The 20,254-nt window shown below is 41.8% G+C and overlaps 1 protein-coding gene across 3 annotated transcripts in view; it reads left to right on the top strand.

Annotated features, from left to right (window-relative positions):
* The first annotated feature begins 4,310 nt into the window (after positions 1-4,310).
* Positions 4,311-20,254, top strand: part of RMDN2 (regulator of microtubule dynamics 2) — a 63,616-nt gene continuing 47,672 nt past the window's right edge. For 2 of the 3 annotated variants that reach the window (XM_058668065.1, XM_012926246.3), the window contains exons 1-2: positions 4,311-4,390; positions 9,459-9,926. In XM_058668065.1, coding sequence (XP_058524048.1) covers positions 9,475-9,926 — 452 coding nt within the window. In that variant the 5' untranslated portion in view covers positions 4,311-4,390; positions 9,459-9,474. Of the gene's footprint in view, positions 4,391-9,458; positions 9,927-20,254 lie in introns of those variants that run through there. The other variant, XM_058668060.1, reaches the window with a different exon arrangement.

Here is a 20,254-nt window from a genome sequence, read left to right as displayed (position 1 = left end):
AACATTTCCTCCCTTGTATTCTTCAATGTGGTTAACCTTTTTTCAGAATTTTTATTTGTAATTTTTTGGATTCTATAGAGAGCATCATTTTTACCACAAAGCTGTTAAATTAGTCACAGTAGTATCTGTTTTGCTCCTTACCCTAAATTATTCCTAGCCTAATCTGAGCAGCGTAGACACAGGAATTTCTGTTCCAGAGGCCTAGAGATACTGGTAGCTCCCCAACAGGGGCCTGAGGCCAATGCTTAGAGAACAGTAGATTACTGCCCCCACCCCTTCCCCAGGGAACAGTGCCTGGGGTCAGTGCTTAGAGAATGGTGGAATCCCCAGAGAACAGGGCCTGGGGTCAACGCTTAGAGTGGTAGATTATCCCCAGGGAATAGAGCCTGGGTCAGTGCTTAGAGAAAGTGGTGGATTCCCCTCAGAGAACAAGGCCTGGGGTCAGTGTTTAGAAAGAGTGGTAGATATCTGCAGGAACCCAGCTTGAGGTCAGTGCTTACTTTTGGGATCCAGCTGAAGGGGCAAAGGCTGACCCAGGACTCCAGGAATGAGGCATACAGATAGCCCAGACATTCAAGAAGGCATGCTCCTGAAAGCTGCAAGCAGTGTTCGGCTCTGGCTGTCGGGTGGGGCTCACCAGGAGGAGTGAGCAGGAAAGGTACCCTAACCAGGCTGCTTTTTTTTTCACCTCTAAAACTGTGTGGTCTCGGATAGATTTCTTCACCTTCAGAAGCCTAGAGTTCCCTCACCTGTGAAGTCACTTACTTCCCTGGACTGTTAGGAAGACGGAGTAACATAAAGAATGAAGCCAGAAAACTTTCTGAGTAAGATTCAAAATCCATTGATACTGCTGTGGCTACTGCTCTCATTGGCTTCTAGAGACGAGGTGGTGGCTCTGGAGAGGAGACGGTGGCTTCAGTGTCACCTGGCCAGCTCCTCCCTCCCCTGGCACACTGCTTGTGCAGCCAAGGTGGCTTGTGAATCGCTGCCTCCCTCCTCTCTCTCAATGCTATGATTTTTTTTTTTTATTCTAAAGTAATCTTACAGTTCTCAGCAGTAAAATACTTCCCTTCCTTTACCCCAGCCAGGAAATGAAGGCCGTATGGAGGTGGGAGTTTGGGATTGCTAAGTAGAATTAGTTCTATTGATCAGCCCTCTGTTTACCAAGTAGGAAATTTAGATTGTACACTAGAAAACCTGAATGGCAGAAACCAAGCATCTTTGGAACGTAAATTGCAATATCCAGTCATTGCTAACCCCTGAGCTTTAAAGTAACATTCCTATCAAATTTCCAACCAAAAAAGAAAAGTGTATCATCTCAAGGCATATGTCTCTAAGGCCTGCCAACTCAACAGTTCATTTTCCTTATTGGGCTATTCACTGCTATTCATTGGGTAATTTGATAAGTAGCAAAAGTTGTTTGGAAAATAAGTAAAGAAGGAACAGTAAGAATGGTTAATCATATAGCATATTGGTAACTGATGTCGGGTTAAAGCCAACCTTGTCACTCAACTGGTGTCTGAAAATAAAACTATTCAAATATAACCCAAAAAATAAACACACAAAACTAGTTATGGGAGGCTTTGAAATAGCCTCCCATAACTAGTACACGTAAGAGTATACAAACAGTTTTTCCCTAAAGTATACACATTGCTTTCAAAGATTTTTTTTCAAATATTTATCTACTGAAGAGGACATGCATTGTGTTGGGCACTGGGGATAGAAGCACAAATGTGAGTGTCCCGAGCTATAAATTAGGCTACAGCCCTGTGGACACAGCGCTTACTGTGAGCAGTCATTATATTAAGTGCATCCAAACATAGCCACTGAGGTTTTGTTTTCATTCAACCTTGCACAAATTCCTTATCTTTGCACAATGGCCTTGATAGGGCTCTTATGATTACTTGCCATAGGGAGGAGTATAGAGTCATGGCTCACAGGAAACTGATTAGAGAAGAGAGATATGCTTATCAACTATTCAGAAAAAGAGAGGGAGAGTGGGAGAAAGAGAGACAGACAAAGCTTGCTTTCCCACGCGCTGGCTCAATCCACAAACGCCTGCAAGGACCCAGGCTGAGGCAGGAACACATAACATTCTGAGTGTCCCAGGTCGCTGGCAAGGACCCAGCTAGCTACCTTCTCCCTCAGAGGGTCTGCATGAACAGGAAGCTGCACGCAGGCAACAGAGCCTGTCCTCAAACCCGACTACTCAGATAGGGAATGCAGGCATCCTAACAGGCATTTTGTCCACCACTAGCAGAAATGCTCGCACCAGGTTCACTATGGACAGGCAGTGAAGAGCAGCATACAGGGCACGGTGAATGGGATGAAGGCACAGCTTGTGGAAATGTGTTCAGCTTGACCACAGGCCAAGTGCAAGGTTGACTGGTGGCAGGGGTGAGGAAAAGCTACTGGAAGGGTCTATAACCACTCATGTTAAGTAACTGTGGAACTGCACTTGTAATAGTTACAGCAACATTGTGATTCCTACTGCCTTTTTTCTTTTCCCTTAAAATATTCCTTTTAAATAAAACATGCCTAGTAAGGCGGGTTTTCGTGATCATCCCTGCAACAGAGCATGACAAAAACCGTGCTTCTCTTTGCCAGGTAAACTTCTTCAAAATCAAAGACGATCACTTTCAGGTACGGCTCAAAAGATAGAATCAAGCACACTGTGGGCAGGCGGGAACAGGTACCGCCACAGATCTGGGTATTTGAAAAGAGTCCAGCTGCTTCACCCTTTCTTGAAGAAAGCCAGCTAGCCTCTCCCTCACTGCGCAGAGCTGCCGAGACCCTATTCTCAGCCCACACATCACATTCCTCCCAAAAGCCTCCCGGGGGATGCACTAATGAACTCTTCAGTTCACTTCTAGAAAGTTCAGTTCTAAGTATCCAAAAGCCTCTTTTAAGTATTATTTGAAGAAGTACTCAAGTTGTGGGATCCAAGTCTTGCTAGAAGAGAACCCTATTATCACTCACGTATGACAGATTTATATCTTCTTCGCAAGCCGTAATGACCAAGGAATTAGAGTTGCTCTGTGAAACAGAGTATGTACTGGCTTCAAATCTAAGATGTTAAATATCCTGTGCTCTCATCCTATAGTCTTCATAAAATGACCTAAGCTTAAACTGCCTACACTTAGTCTGCAATATTGCTTGCTTAAAGTTTAAAAACAAAACAAAATCCACAAACAAGATCCTCCAGAACCCCCAAAAGTCTCCAGCAGTAAACAGCAGATAAGCTGCAAAATACACCTTGTTTCTCACACAGAAGTTGGTTTGCTTTTAATAAGCAGGAGGGCATTCTTTATAACCTCCATTCAGTAACATTAAGTCCTGCGAGGCCGAGCTGAAAGCAGTCATGCACATAGGGAGGGCCACGGACAGGCCGTCGGGAAGATACTGGTCATCGGGATTATGTTCATCATGAAAAGCACACAAAGCCAAGCTGGGGCAATCGTTGGATGTGTGGCATCTCAGGAAAGTAGCCTATATCTATCTAGAGGCTATCCAGAATGGCCGAAAAGGTTGGGAACTGTGCTGACAAAAAGCCCGTAAAGTGAGCCTACGGCCACGGTTCGTTATCAGCGCAGGTGACGTCTGCGTGCGCCTCGGTCCTTCGGCGCATGGTTCAAGGCTGTGCCCCAAACCGCTCGCGAAGCAAGGACTATCGGGGAGCCGAGGGGTGGGTCTGGGCGCGGGAACCAACCAGGCCGCGGCTGGGTTTGAGGTGACGGATCGCGCCGCGGTGGCCGGCGACTGCCTGGCGCTCGGCCCCAGGGTCCGGCAGCGCGCCGTCTAGGCAGCCCGGCCCGAGTGGAAGCTCGGCACGGGAGGAGGTGCGTGAGGCGCGGGCTCCACCCCCGGCGCCGCCGCCGCCTTCGGGGTCAGGACGCTGTGGCTGTGGCGCCGCACCTCTGCAGCCGCCGGCGCCAGGACTCCAGGCCGCCCGCCGCCACGGGCCCGCAGGTCCGCAAGGCGGGAAGGGGACAGGAGACGGTGAGCGCGGAGGACACAAGTCCGGACGCAGGCGGGCAGGGGGCGGCGGGGCCGGGGGCGGGCTGACCGCGGCACTTCCGGCGGCGGCGGCGGCACTTCCGGTTCGCGGCGCCGCTGTGGGCGGCTGCCCCCCGGCCCCGCGCTGTTCTCTGGCGGTGGGGGGCGGGTCGGCTGTGGTGGGGCTGCGCTGGGGACCCCCTTAGGGGGCTTGGTGCGGGTGGTCGCCGGTGTTCCCACGCAGGCCGGCCCGCCCTGGGGTGCTGCTTCAGCCTGGCCGGTTCCTGCAGGGCTTCTCAGAGCGGCTGGGCTCTGAAGGAGACCAGCTTCCCACACTGTCCCTCTATTCCCAAAACAAACTCGGATTCTTCACGTGTTTTACACAACAATGAAGGTCAGATTTGCAAATTAGCCCCAAAACTGGGGGGGGGGGGGTGCGAATTTAAAATAAGTTAGAAAACAGGACAAGGTGAAAGCCTGGTGCTGCAAGTATCTGGGTTCACTTGGCAGTGTTGGGTTTTCTGGGTTTCTGGCAGAAACCTGACTAGGTGTTTCAGGTCTCAGGGCAGTTCCCTTGGGAAACAAACCGCAGGCTTGTCTGCAAGCCACAGTGTGCCTTTATCCTGCTTGCACAAAGCTTATCAGAGTTAGGCTTTGTTAAGCATTTTCTATTTTCTATTTTTTCCACAAAGGATCTGATGATGAATTTAATACACACACAGTGTGTGTGTGGCAGCATTATTATAGTTATGGTTGATTTAGTAAGACGTAATTTTCACATCTAAAAATCAATTTCAAGTAAAACCAAAGCATGCGGTTGAAAATGTTTTCTTCAAAAACTATTATTCCGTTTTCATGTCCTACTTTAGAAACCAATGTTCTCATTTGTTGGAGGAAAATTTTCTGCCAATAACCTTGGATAACGGTTTACAGAATTTTACATGGTAATATCTACTGAAATATCTATCATTTTGCATTGTAGTAAGAATAATACTTTACCTTTGATTATTAAGACATTAGTACTCAAAATTCTAGTCAGGTTTTCAATTGCCATGCTTTGACACATGAAGTGTTTAGTACTAATATAAAGTACAAAAACTATTATAAAGTATTCCTTACAACTATTTAAATTATAGGCAAGCAACTGTTCTGGTTTATTACGTGTAGATAGCACTTTTATTTCGAGTTGCAGTGCTTTCAAAGTTTTACAGTGAAGTTTATTTAGTTTTTGAAAGGTAGGAGGCAGAGCATACTCTGGCCACTGGGTCCTGTCCCAGAAGCCCCTAACAGCCTGAGCTGGTGAGGCAGGAGCTGTGAACCGCGTGTCAGGGAGGCTTTGAGCTGGGTCTGGATCTGCTCCTGGTATATGTCTGAGGGCAATGAAATGATCAAATGATTCAATTTCTAGTACCCACCAAACCACTTAACAAAATATCCCAAGGTCAGGCCATCCAGGTTACGCATCTGGGCTTTCTGTGAAATCTGTGGTTTAGGGGAAGAGGTTCTTGTATACAGTCTTTGTTGATAACATAAGATGGTTACTGGAAGGTTATTTTAAAATCCATGGTTCTCATTAGCATTTAGTACTGTAAAGAACTGTGCCCCAAAAGGATCTTCCCCGCTGGCCATGCATAGGGAGCCAGGAATTTGAAGACAGACATTATTTTAACCAGACTTCTCCGAAGCAGAGTTCTCTGCTGTTCTTTCTTTTTCATGGGGTGTTTGAAGTGTCACATTGTGGCAATTTCATGTGTAAGGAGCAATAACTTCTTGGCAGAATATCATTGCATATAATTATGAGATAGAAGGCAAATTTCCAGTATCCAACCTAGTTCAGCATTGTCATCCTTCCAATAGTTTCTCCATTGCTTCTCACTCCCAGCGGTTTATTTTACTTTCTGTTGTACTTAGAGGTGGAAAACAGAGGTAACTTTTATAAATTCCTACCATCACAGCTACCCACCTACCTACATCTCAGCTCATACAACCCACTTCTTACTACAAAGAATGGTTTGTGTTCTCATGAAAGGCCAATATTCTTATGCACTAGAGCCCCTTTTGCCTTTTGAAATGGCTAGGATGTTTTCTAATATTTCTTCATCAATTTTTGTTTCTGATTACGTTTTTTTCTGTGGGCAAGCAGAAATACGGATTTGTTCAGCTGTGGTGTCATCTCCCACATCGTAATAGGGTCATTTCTCTTTCTCACCGGTTGCTTCTGTTTTCCCATTTAGTTTCACATTTTCCTGCTTTCTTTGTACAGTCTTTAGTATTTCAGTTATAACTACATTATGATCATCTACACTATGTTTTCTTTATGTTATAAGGTTTTTAAATCTTAATATTATGCTACTTTATCATACTGAATTTTTTTAATATTATACTACTTCATTGTAATCTAAGCCACTTCAAACGATATGTGTAATACCATTTGTGCCTTCCATCTTGTGGGATACTGGCATGCTACATTTTGAGTCTACATAAGTTATACACCCTATGACACATTGTTGTATTCTTCGCTTTAATACATACATATTTTGTAATGAAATTTTAAAGTATGAAGAATGGCTTTTATATGCTCCCACATATTTGCTACTGTAATGTTTTTTTGTGTAATTTATCATTTTTTCTTCTGCTTGAAGAACTTGTGTTAGCATGTTATAGTGCCTATCTATTGGTAATGATATTTTTCAGCTTCTTTGTCTTAAAAAAAAAAAGCTTTATTTTGTCTTTAATGTTGACAATTATTTCACTGAACACAGAGATTTGACAGGAATTAGCAAGTTTAAAAGTAGTTCTTCATTACTTTCTTGCTTCAGTAGTTTCCAAAGCAATATCTGCTACTATGTCTTTTTCCCCCTTTTGCGCTCAATGTGGCTGCCTTAAATTATTTTTTATCACTGCTTTTAGTCAATATAATAGTACTGTGCCTTTGTTTGATTTTCTTTTTTTGCCTGGATTATGTTGGTATCAGATACTGGATTTAAAGATTTGTTCAACTTTGGAATTTATTTTATATATATATGTATATATATATATATATATATATATATATATATATATATATATATATATATATATAATTGCTTGCTTTGCCCATAGTTTACTTGCTTTACCTTTTGGGTGTGCTTTATCCTGGATGCTTTATATCTGTGTCTACGAGTTCAATGATTTCTTGTTATGGTTCTACAGTGAGTTTTGAATCCATGTAGTGAAAGCTTTATTTTTCATCTTCAGAAGCTCCTTTTGGTCCTACCTAGCACCTGGTTTTTCTCGCGTCTTCATATTTATGCTTTCCTTTAACATATTACTTACAATAAACAATTGGCATGTTATAATTAGCATCATTGGCTGTCAATTATATGAGTCCTGTCATTTTTTCCTACTTCTTTACCTTTTAGTAATTTTTTATTGGAAGGTGACCATTTTGATTTTATGTTCTTGTGTTCTAGTTTTTGTTCTATTGAAGACTTTTAGACTTTCATCTTTATGGCAGTTAAATTACTTGTGAGACAGTTTAATGTTTTGGAGGCTTAAGATAAACGTCAATAGTCTTCACTGGAGGATTACTTTAGTTCCTCTACCACTCCACTGTGGGTTTTGCTAAAAACATTATACGTGCCACTCTGGCTGCTGAGAGTTGAAGTGTTTCCTAGTTTTGTGTAATCTTTTTATTGTTATCATGAAGGGAACAGACTATGCATTCCATAGGTGCCACTTCAAGAAAACAATTCCACTTTCCTCATGCCCCTACCTCCCCTGCAATCCCTTTCCTCCCTCTCCTCTCTTCATCAGTTTTTGGTGACATAATTTTAATCCACTCTATATTTACAGGCTTAATTTGCTACAGATCAGAACTTTGAGCAAGTTAAAATAGGAAGACCTCAGTTCCATAGGAGTATAAACAAACATTAACAATTAGTCATATCCCAAAGTGACCATTTCATTCCTATACCTTTTTTGTTCTTTTGTTCTGTTTTGTTTCTGTAATATTGGGGAACAGTTTGGCTTGTAGCTACCTAAGAGGTTTTTTTTTTCTTTTTTTCTTTGCCTTCTCTGATGGGATTTCACCCCAGGCATGTGCCACCTGATACTCTCTTTGTGCTTCTGGAATCCTTTTTGTAGCTGCCTCTCTCATCTTCAGTGATCTGTTACACAAATTCTGGGTGTTTAAGTAGCTCTGAACTCTGACCCCTGCTGTTCCACCTGCTAAGGCTACCAAGATATTTGATACTCCCCTCTCCTTAATACTCCCCTCCCCACCTGGTACCATAGCCACAGTCCAGAAACTATTTCCAATTGGAAAGCAAGGAATAACATAAAATGTATGTATTTCCCTTTTCTCAGGGTCGTTGCACTAATAATCTGATCTTCAAGAGGGTGTTAGAAAAAAAGATCACTAATTTTCTATACTGGACAATTTACTACTATTTGTTGTTTCTCCCATATTTCTGGCAAAAAATAATGAAGATGTTTACAAATAGACAAAATTGAAGGGAAAAGAAATTTTAGGACTTCAATGCATATGAGAAATCATTATATTTTACTATAATTATGAAAGTTCATCATAGTACTAATATACTTATTACTACCTTAAAATCTCAGAAAGGGAGATTTATGTAAATGGTTTCTTTTCATGGTCTTCTGACATTAAGAACAGGGATAGTCAATAAAAATAGTGAAGGTAAAGTTTTCCAAAGAAAGACTATGATGCATAATATTTGAATAAAATAGCTGAGTTTGTATGAGATGAGGTGGGCCATAACTTGGCTCTTGAGTGTGCGAAGACAAAAGATCAGAAAGACAAAGGAGTCAGACAAATGACTTTATTATTTAAATAAAGGGAAAATTTAAATTAAAATCAATGATCTCAAATATAAGTGAAAATATAAAGAGAAGAATTCTGGGTTAGAGGAAAAAAGAAGAGGAAACATGTGCGTGTAGCTTTGTTGATGCTTTCCATGTTAAATATAGCAGAAATGGGGGCAGGGGAGGAACGTAGACTTTGCAAAGTTTTACCAGAGCTTTGAACTTTAAAAACTATTTATTAATCATTCTAAATTAAAGTATTAAGTGAACTAGCTACTAATGAAAACCTTCTTCTGAGCCTTAAAAATTAGATAAAACCCTGAAAGCAGCATATTATTTTTATAAAAATAAGTTTGCGGAAGTTCAGAGCTTGAGTTCTTAAAAGTTTTCTCAGAAACTTACGAGAATTCTTTTGTCTTTAAAAATACACAGTGAAGGATTAATTTTAGATTGTCTGAGTTGAAGTTGCTACTTAACACTACACTTAACTATTATCCTTAAAGCAAATTATTCATAATATACTCTAGATTTTGTAGGTAATTATTCATAGTATACTCTAGATTTTGATTCATCAACTGGGTTTTATTTGTACGATGTAGACTTGACTTTTGTTGACTGAAAAAGCATTGATATGTTTTTATTTTCAATTTTAGAAGCAAAACCCAGGAAATGCCTCATTCTACAAACAAAGAACTGATATTTGGCATCATGGTAGGAACTGCTGGCATCAGCTTGCTGCTTTTGTGTTACCACAAGGTCCGTAAATCAAGGACAACAATGACTTTGCCTAAATTCCTTTCTCTGGGGAATACATTTGATTCAGTCCCTTTGCAAGATGAAATGTATAATGATTATGGAACAATGGCAGTCTCTCAAAGAAGGCAACTTCAGATCCTGCAGAAGTTGAACGACTTAGTGACAACTATGGACGAACTCAAGAAGGAAGTTCTATTTCTTAAAGAAACTATCCCAAAGCTGGAAGAATACATACAGGATGAACTTGGAGGGAAGCTAGCTACTCATAAAACAAGTCCTCAGCACAGAGCTAGAAGAAGAAAGCCCACCACAGTTCAGAGTTCAGCAACAAGTAACAGTTCGGAGGAAGCAGAGAGTGAAGGAGGGTAAGTTTCTTCACCATCTATCTGCCACTAACTGACAGCTACAGGGTCCCTATGTAGAACTTGCTGTGAAAAGGGTCTGGAGATTTTTACTTCTTTTAGTGAAGTTGTTGTCATTCCCAGTGTACAAAATGCTATTAGTTTAAACTAAGAAAGGAAAAAAATCTGCTCATAGCCTTCATTGTCAATAAGTTAAATATTAGGACTCATGAAAATTGGGTAGATGATTGGGATGCATTTTTCTGTACTTTGTTAGAACCTCTCACCTGTCTTAGCACACGGGATGTGTGGATGGCTGTACACCTGTTTGGGACTTGGCTGGTTTTATCTACTTGGGTGTAGTGGTGACAATGATGATGATCAGATTCTTACTGTGTGGCCTCCAGGGGATCTGCCAGCATTGGTTTCTTTATCCTTTTTAGCACCAGAGTTGACGTCTTGAACAAAGTCTCTTCTTTTTATTAACAATAAGTTCTAATTGATTTTGTTTTTATCCTTGTTTCAAGACATGGAGTCATTTGCCACCTTAACAGTGTTAGCTCCTGGGCACGGCGGCATGGCCTAGCGGCTAAAGTCCTCGCCTTGAAAGCCCCGGGATCCCATATGGGCGCCGGTTCTAATCCCGGCAGCTCCACTTCCCATCCAGCTCCCTGCTTGTGGCCTGGGAAAGCAGTTGAGGACGGCCCAATGCATTGGGACCCTGCACCCGCGTGGGAGACCCGGAGGAGATTCCAGGTTCCTGGCTTCAGATCGGCGCGCATCGGCCCGTTGCGGCTCACTTGGGGAGTGAAACATCATCGGACGGAAGATCTTCCTCTCTGTCTCCTCTCCTCTGTGTATATCTGGCTGTAATAAACTGAATAAATCTTTGAAAAAAAAAAAGAGTTGGATGAAGAAAAGGAAAAAGCATGAAATCATAAAACAGACAGAAGCATAGAATCTTGGGTTCGGAAAATGAGTCAGTCCCAAAAGGTCAGATATCATATGTTGAAAAAAAAAAAAAAAACAGTGTTAGCTCCTTGCAGTGAGAATAGTTTCAAGTACTAACGTAGATGCAGTTAATAATTGTATTTTTTTAAAGACTTTTTTTTTTTTTTTTTTTGGAAAGTCAGGTATACAAAGAGGGGGAGAGACAGAGAGGAAGATCTTCTGTCCAATGATTCACTCCCCAAGTGGCTACAAAGGCTGGAGCTGAGTCAACCCAAAGCCAGAAGACAGAACCTCTTCTGGATCTCCCTTGCAGGTGCAGGGTCCCAAGGCTTTGTCCTGTCCTCGACTGCTTTCCCAGGTCACAAGCAAGGAGCTGGATGGGAAGCAGGGCAGTGGGTATTAGAACCGATGTCCATATGGGATCCTGGGTCGTGCCAAGGCAAAGACTTTAGCCACTACTAAGCTACCATGCTGGGACCCAATAAATATATTTTAAAACTATTTTAAAATCACTAGTGTACATTAATGTTTTCGGTTTTAAAATTCATATTTCTGAAGGCTTTTCTTTTTTTTGTTTTCCTGTTTCTGAAGCTGCCCACCTCTGTTTTCTTTGCCATATTTGATCTATATTGCTCAATCACACTATAGGCTTCAAAACTGTTACTTAAATTATAATGTTCTATGCAACTTTAGAAATCTCTATCTAAAAACTTAAATTTTATTGCAGTTTAAAGTAATAATTTACTTATTATTCTTTCATTTCATGGTGTTCTTTAGAAAAAATTAGATCCTGAGTTGCAGTGTAACTATATAGACTTTTCCCCTGTCTGCTGACCTAGATAATTTCATCTCATGTTAGTTTCTTCTCAGATATTATCAATAGGTACTGTATTGATTATTTGAAGAGAGTAACAGCAGTAAACCAGTAGGGTAGAAGGCATATCCTCCTTATCAATAATAGAGATGATGATAAAAGACTACAAATAGATTTAGATTTTTGAGGTTTCATTTCAAATTCCTCCAATTTTCATAAATCAAAATATGAAACTTTGTTGTTACATTTTTGCTTTTATTACTTTTAACTTCTTAACACATTGATATAAATGTAAATTCTGATACTCAGTGATTCTCAATTCCTTAGTGCAGCCTAAAATTGTGGGAAAAAGTTTTCTGTTTCAGTTTTTATTTTTATTACAAAGTCAGATATACTGAGAGGAGGAGAGATAGAGAGGAAGTGGAGCTGCCGGGATTAGAACCAGCGGCCATATGGGATCAAGGTGAGGACCTTAGCCACTAGGCCACGCTGCCAAGCCCCTGTTTCAGTTTTTTAAGTGAAATGTTGCATAAGTAACTTGATATACTCTTTCAGCTCCCTTCTCAAAGATCACCTTTGCTTTGAAGTTTCTGGGATAAGATACGGGTGCCAGTTCATGTCCTGGTTGCTCTACCTTTCATCTGTCTCCCTGCTTGTGGCCTGGGAAAGCAGTAGAGGATGGCCCAGAGCTTTGGGACCCTGCACCTTTGTGGGAGACCTGTAAGAAGCTCCTGGCTCCTGGCTTTGGATTGGCTCAGCTCTGGCCATTGCAGCCAGTTGGAGAGTAAACCAGCAGACAGAAGACCTTCCTCTGTTTCTCCTCCTCCTCTCTGTATCTGCCTTTCCAATAAAAATGAATACATCATAAAAAAAGTACTTGTATCATGTTATTTTAAATCTCAGATGATGCAAGAAAGGGTTTTCATTCTAATTGTAATCATTTGTTAAAATTTTATTTTTGACAGTAGGAAGGAATATGTATCAAATATACTGTAACAGGATCATTACATATATATATATATATACACACACATAAATATATATGGAACTTTATTGGAAAAGCAGAGAGAGAGAAAAGAGAGACAGAGAAAACTGCCCCCCCACCATCCACGATCCACTCCGCAACAGCCCAGCTGAGCCAGTCTGAAACCAGGAGTCAGAAGTTTGTTCCAGGTTTCTCACATGCAGTGTCACAAAGCCTTGGGCCATGCCTCACTGCTTTCCCAGACCACGAGCAGGGAGCTGATGGGAAGTGGAGCAGCCAGGACATGATCAGGCACCTACATGGGATCCCAGCACCTGCAAGACCATGACTTAGCCATTGAGCCATTGCACTTGGCCTCATACTTTTTTTTTTTTTAAGTCTGTAAGCCCAGTTGATACTTTGCTTTATAAATATTTTAAATTATTGTAAATAAAATAATTCCTTCACAGTGGTCATGCTCATCACTGTGTATATGCCAACCCAATTCACTAAGGAAAAATTATTGCAAATAGGAAAGAAGCATTTAGGAAGACCAATGCACCCTGTGATGGCTCAAGTACTTGGCTTCCTGCCACTTACATGAAAAATATGGGATGAATTACAGGTTGCTAACTTCAAACAGGCCTAGCCTTGAGTGAAAGATATGAAAGATGTTTCTATATGTCTCTCCTCTCTGTTTCATCTCTCTTTTCTCTGTCTCCTCTATTCAAACAAGTAAAAATATAAAATAATTTCATGAAGTGCTAAAATTAGAAATATAAATTTCTTTATTAAAGTAAACCTTCTTAAAACTTTTATGAATATACACATATTCCATGTATTTCATAGGTACAATTCCAAGAAGACAACCGGATTTCCCTTCCTTCCTTTCTTTCCCCCTCCATACTTTCTTGTTTAGTAATTTTTGCAAAACATGATTTTACTCAATTCTATAAACACAAGCTTGATGCATCATTAGCCACCATATTCAACAAGTAAGAACTAGAAAAACCACGTGGTAATTTTCTGTAAGAGTTTTGAGCAGCAAGAGGAATGGCTGTCTCAGCTATTGAGCTCTCCCTCCGTAGTGTTTAGACAGCCATAGAGGATGTGAGTATGTTTGCGTTTCATTGAAGCTATACACGTGTGTGTTAGGTAGATTGGAGTCACAACGTGTTATCCACTGTTTGAACTAGAAAAATATGTTTAACAGGAATCTTTTGTGATGCTGTTGGTCAATTAAAATGAGAACTTTGCTTTTTGTGTTTGTGTACAGGAGATCATTAATTGATAAGATCTGAAAAAATAATTGTTGGATAGTGTTCAGGACAGAAACGTGATCTAGCCCTGGACAAACGCATCAGAAGTAACAGTGTGGATACCAGAAGGAAGTACTCCCTTATCTTAAGGAATTTGACTTTAAATTTAGAAAGGAGAATCTTTATTCCGAAAAGTTGGTCTCAAGCTTAGAGAGCTATATTTCACGCTCTGCTTTTCATATTTTAACTTAAGGAGTAGTTGACCATGAAATAAGAAGTCAATAAAGAGAGCATGAGTGAAAAAACAAGGAAAAGCCTGTCAAAGAAAAGCAGTCAGAAGCGAAAACAAAGAGGACATAACTATGAAACTAATGGTGAGCCATCGCATTAGCAGCATTACACTTAGGTGTTGGGCTAGCATGTGGAAGAAACAATACTATTACTTATAGTCTCTCTCGCTCTCTGTTTAAGCGTGATGTTTTTTATTTTATTTGTTTTCATTTATTTTTATTTTATTTAATTATTTTATGATACAATTCTGTTGGATCTGGGATTTCCCCTCTCCTCTCCCTAAATCCCCTTCCCCCACTGATTTCTGCTGTATTATTACAATAGTATAGTCCTTCAGAAACAGTCGTAAGTCTATGCTTCTTCTCTTTAAGTGTATCCTGGCATTGTAGATATGGACACTGGCAGACTCCAGCATCCTATTGCTAAGGTATATTTAACTGTTTTGTTGGGAGTTCATCCTTGATTTGCTGCAGAGATGCATCCTGTATTGTATCTTCATATCTGGATATGCTCTATTACACAGTTACTATACATCTGCTTAAATGAAAAGCCATAAAACAAAATCAACAACAGTAAGAAAAATAGAAAATTTGTGACAACATGAAGTTAAACAATATGCTACTGAGTAACCACTGTGTCACTATGGAAATGAAAAGGAAAAATCTTAAAAAAATAATGCTACTATATAACCTATGTGTCACTGAAGAAATTAATAAGAAACAAAACTTTTTTTCATAATATATATTTTTATTATACTATTTATGTATCTGAGGTGAAGGGGGATATTGAGGGAGAATCCCCACCCAGTCTCCCACCCGCCCAAAGTCCTGGATGTGGGGCATGCTCTGAGATACTTGCTCAAGTGGTCTTAATAGTCCTCCAGTTATGGATCGCTGCCAGTCTCACCACTCCCAGCTCGATTAGGTCATTGAAGAATCCACTGATTGTCACAGCCCATCATAGAGTCTTCATTTGCCCAGTATTTCGTTGTCCAACATTTAGCTGAGGTGGTTGATTGACCTGTTCCGTCCTCCGTCCTCTCCTGGCCAGGGCTCTGAGTCCAGCAGTTCGATTGGGGAGATCACCAAAGAAACTTTGAGGTATTCCCAGATCAGATTCCCACATGTTCCAGCAAGCACCGGGCCCGGCACAGTCCATCGCCACGATTAGCTGGTGGTTGCAGTCACTGGGCTGGCTCCGTTCTCAGTCCTGACTTGCACTGGAACCAAGGGTGTTGCAGTCCAGCCTGGTTATGCCCAGCACGCACTCGACCCTTTCATCAACCAGTGGGGGCTGCAGCCCTGTTGGGGCGACCCACAATAACCCCCACCAGGCCCGCCCCCCACCCTGGCCTGACAGTATGCATCGCAGAGTAGTCCAGTCTGTCCCGCTTCCCATTTGGCTCCCATACCTGTCAATGGGCATTGAAGCTTAGTTCCCTCCAGCCAACTCAACTATCCAGCCCTCAGGGATGTTGCTGAGTGCCTCTCCTTCTAGCCACTCCAGCCTCCATCCTAGTTTTCATGCCCTCCCACGGGAGTAGTGACCCAAGAGGGGGGAACCCCACCACTTCCCTCCCAGGTCTCTCTCAGTCCCGGTTTATGCACTCTTTGGGTGGTTCTGTGGTTTGACTTGACAGAATTAGCCCCCAGTGCCAGCTTCTGCCAGCTGTCTGTGGCTAAGCCCAAACAACCTTCACCCGCTCCAATTTATGCTAGAACTGGCAGGAATAATCAGCCCAACCTGGCTTTTCCCTGATCTAGTCAACATGCCGCGCTCAGGTGTTGCAGCCCTGCCCGGTCTGGTCCGTCCCCATCCCAGCCCACGCTATCCAGTGAGAGTAGCTGTCCGGCAAGGGGACCAGCCTCTCAATCCCCCCGCTGGCTGTGCCCTCTCCCTTCCTGGTTCTCACGCGTGTTGGTTGGGTGCTACATTCAAATCCAGTACAGGTAATCTCACCCTGGCATTCCATATTGTGCACTAGTTTTTGTCGCGACCAAACCTGGCCCGACCCACACTCTCCTCTGGTGTTCGGGTTTGCCAGTGGATGACATGAACTGATTCAGCCTGGTCCGCCCCTGATCCATGCCAAATGTCTGCCAGTGGGAAACTTTCCATGGCCTATTCTGGGCTGTTTTCTATCATACTTCTTGTGCTTATTTTGCGCATATCAGGGGGTCCATGAGCCAGCCCTTCTCAGTTCACCTTCTGTCCTAGCAGGAACAGTGGCTTTTCATGGCTGGCTTTTACCCCATTCTGGTTCTTGTTGTTGGATGTTTCAGCCCAGCCATGGTTCGTCCATACCCATGTACAGCTCACACATGGCTAAGCAGGGGATTGAGACCTAGCCTAGTCAGTCCCACATCTACCCTGGTTCCCCAGGACACCAGATGGTACTGGGGTCTGGCCTGGCCTGGTGTATCCAATCCCAGCCATACTAGTGCCATGGGAGACTACAACTGTTTCCTAGTTAGAACGCAGCCCCCATTCCAGCACACATGCCCCTTGGTGGGAACCTCAACCCAGCTAGCGTGTCCCCCCAGCTGTCTAACTTGGCCTGCTGCTAGCTGCAGATCACGCACCCGACAGTAGCTGTTCTGACTCAGCTTGTTTCAGGCCCTCTCCTGTCCTGGCCTCTGCCCCAGACACTGTGGCCCAGCATCCCTGACTAAAGTAGACCAGCAGGTGCAAGCGCAAAGTTACATGTCTCTATCACTAGCAATCGCCAGAAATTCACGTTTCACCTATACTAAAGTTGGTCTAATTCATGAGTGTCCCTGAGCAGCTAATACAAATCATGAAAGCCCCAGGGCTCGCCACTGGGCGGCCAGCAGGCAGAGCCTGGCACCAATTGGTGCACTGGTCGCCCAAAGCAAGGGCTCATCCACCTCCTTGCGGGGTGGTTTTTGCCTGAACCCTTAGCTGGATTCCATTTAGCAGAGACGCCTCCCCGCAGCTGCAACCCTGCAGAGTGGTTCACTCCGTCCCCTGCCCCAAGAATGGAATCCGCCCTAACTTGTCCTGCCTCCATGGTGGCAGGATGGAGCCAGATTAGTCCAGCTCCCAAATTGCCCTCCTGCTTGTGAATGAGGGGAAAAAAACTATTTTGAAGAAATGAAAATAAGTATCAAAATCCATGAGATGTAGCAAAAGCAGTGTTGAAAGGGACGTTTGTAATCTCAGGTGCTTACAAACAATTGAAATATGTCAAATAAATGATCTAATGCAATTCAAAGACCTATTAAAAAAGGAAAAATGAATAAGAAGCAAGAAATGATAAAAATCACAACAAAAATAAATGGAATTGAAACTGAAAAACTACAGATTGCAACAAAAGACCTTTTGTTAAGAAAATGAGCAAAACAGACCTTTAGCCAGACTAGCAAATAAAAGAGAGAAAAGCCAAGTAACATTAGAGATAAATAAGAATACATCATAAGGAACTGGTAAGGTGATCTCTTCTTGCTGAGTGGATTCTTTAATCATTATGTGATGTCCTTCATCGCTTTTAGTATTTTTCACATTAAAGTCTGTATTATTTGATAAAGAAATGGCTATGCTAGCTCATTTTTTGTTTTCCATTAGCCTAGACTTTTTTCATTCTTGCACTTTCAGTTTCCACATATCTTTGCTGATGAGATGTGTGTCCTCTAGGTGACAGATAGATTTTTTTTGCTCTGATCATCTATTATGTTTGATTAATGAGTTTAGGCCATTTACATTCATGGTTAATACTGATAGGTAGTAATTTGGTTTCTCATGACACATTTCCATAGGCTTGGGGAACTTACCAGCCTCTTGGAAAACATTATTAGTCTCAAGAAAGTATCTGCTAATGTGTGAACTCACCAAGTCTCTAATCCTGCCACCTTCAATAAAGGAGTACTAGTTTAGATGAGGTTAAGCTCTTTCATTGTGTCATCTTCCTGATCAATGTTTACATTACCATAAAATGTATAAAAACCATAAGCTGTGGATTGAGAAATACAGAAAAAACCAACTTACAAATCCATTCATTATAGCACTAATATTTATGGGTAACCCTTATTAGCTACGTTCTAATAGGCAGCACAGTGGCAACAAGATCCCTGCCCTCAGAGGGCTCACTTTCCTTTGGTCTTTGTCTTCAATGTGGAGATAGTTTTTCCTGAAAGCCTTACATAGTAACCTTCTTGTATTTTTTTTCTGCTTTCACAAATTGAAGTATGTAGCATTCCATGCATTTCAATAATAAGTCCACAGATGAGTTTCAGTGCCCCTGACATCTTGGCATTCTGCGTAACGTTCCTGCAGGTCTTCTCTAATAGTAGGCCCAGTAGCTACAGTGTATGCCAAAAATCACAGCAATTCTATTCGTCATATAAGGGAAAGTGAAGGGTCCAGTTCTGTGACCACATACACATTACAGAAGAAAATGGACCTCAGTTCCATTTCTGGACCCTGTCATTTAATTCACACATTCATTTAGATTTTGACATTTAAGGAGATGAAATCTGGGAAGGAGCTTGCAACTCACTAGTAACAGTCATACCATACATATAACCATTGTGCTGAATGCCTCTTTTCTTCCTCACACCTGTTTGAGAAAATCTAGGGTGTCAACTGGGCTCTAAGGCACACTACGACTGGGGCTAGTATTGTAGCATAGTGGGTAAAGCTGCTGCCAGTAACACTAGCGTTCTGTATGTACACTGGTTTGAGTCCTGGCTGTTCCATTTCCAGTCAGCTAATGCACCTAGGAAAGCAGAAGAAGCCCTGAGTTCTTGAGCACCTGTGCTCACATGAGGGATCCAGAGAGAATTCCAAGCTCCTGGCCTACATCTAGCCCAGCCCAAGCCATTATAGCCATTTGGGGAGTGAACCAGCCAATGGATAGTTTTAACATCTCTACTTCTCTTTTTCACTCTACCTTTCTAGTAAATAAAATAACTTTCAGTAATATGCAAGCCATTAATCACAGTGTCTGAACCATTTTTCAGGATTATGACAAGAAATTTCACCTGACTAATGAGATCCTTCCCTGAGGAGTACGAGCAGGTTCAGTGGATTTGCTTAGTGGTGCTATGGGTGTGTTAGATCCCCTGTAACACAATTCAGCAGGGAGACCGATGTCTTCCTCAACATTGCTGCTGTGGGTAAAGGGCCCAGGGATAGCAATGCAAGTATTGTGGTTAACATGCTGCTTGCTATGCCATGAGTTACACGCAGGTTACTCTTCTTTTGGACCCAGCAAGTTAATGTCTTCTGTTGACATTCATGAAGAGTAAGAGATTAGTTTTTAGCTTGTGTTAAATATAAAATCAAGGCATTGAGAAGACTGTTGTATGCTGAGAACTAGAAAACTTTATTCCTCTTAAAAAAGAATTTGCTCCGGAGTTTCTTAGAGTTGGATGTTGGGAAGAGAACAAAGACCAGAAGTGTTAGTATGATATGGGGTCAGGATATTGAGCAATAAATGAAAGCATTTGTGGGCATGTTGTAAGTCATAAGTGGCTATACATAAACATACATACCTGTTATGGAGACAGTACTCCACATTGGGTTAGAGAAGGAAAGAATGGTGGTGTTTATTTTCTAGTAACTCTGTTGATGCTACTTTTAGATTATTCCAAGTGGTAATGAACAGTGGCAGTAACAGGTTCTCATAATCTTGGCATGTGGTTTAAGCAATCAGATGGCACATTTTACTGTCCCAGTGGACAAAATTTGTTTCATTCTCAGAGGCAATGACATTTGTAGTAAATTAAGCTGTTTGACTCATCTTACTATAGTTTCACACAAAAGTTTATAACATCACTTTTGCATCTCACTGGAGAGTGTAAAAGCCTGTGGTTTTGAGGAAATGTTCAGTGAAAGAAGAATGGATTAATAGACCAAGGTCACGACAGGCATGGCCTGGTGAGAGACTGTTTTAGGCAAAGAAGTAAGCAGAAGCCATGTAGGTTATCATCCTCATCCAGCAGTTTTCTCACCTCTTGGATTCTTAGATGACTCCTTAGGCATAAGGAAGCTAGAATGCTTGTTCCACAACCTCACAAATTACAGCTTTTCATAAATATTGACCACAGAATAA

This window comes from Ochotona princeps, chromosome 8, assembly GCF_030435755.1.
Source record: "Ochotona princeps isolate mOchPri1 chromosome 8, mOchPri1.hap1, whole genome shotgun sequence".
Taxonomy (NCBI): domain Eukaryota; kingdom Metazoa; phylum Chordata; class Mammalia; order Lagomorpha; family Ochotonidae; genus Ochotona; species Ochotona princeps.
The sequence above is the reverse complement of the archived record's forward strand: the minus strand, read 5'-3'. Positions and strand labels throughout refer to the sequence as shown.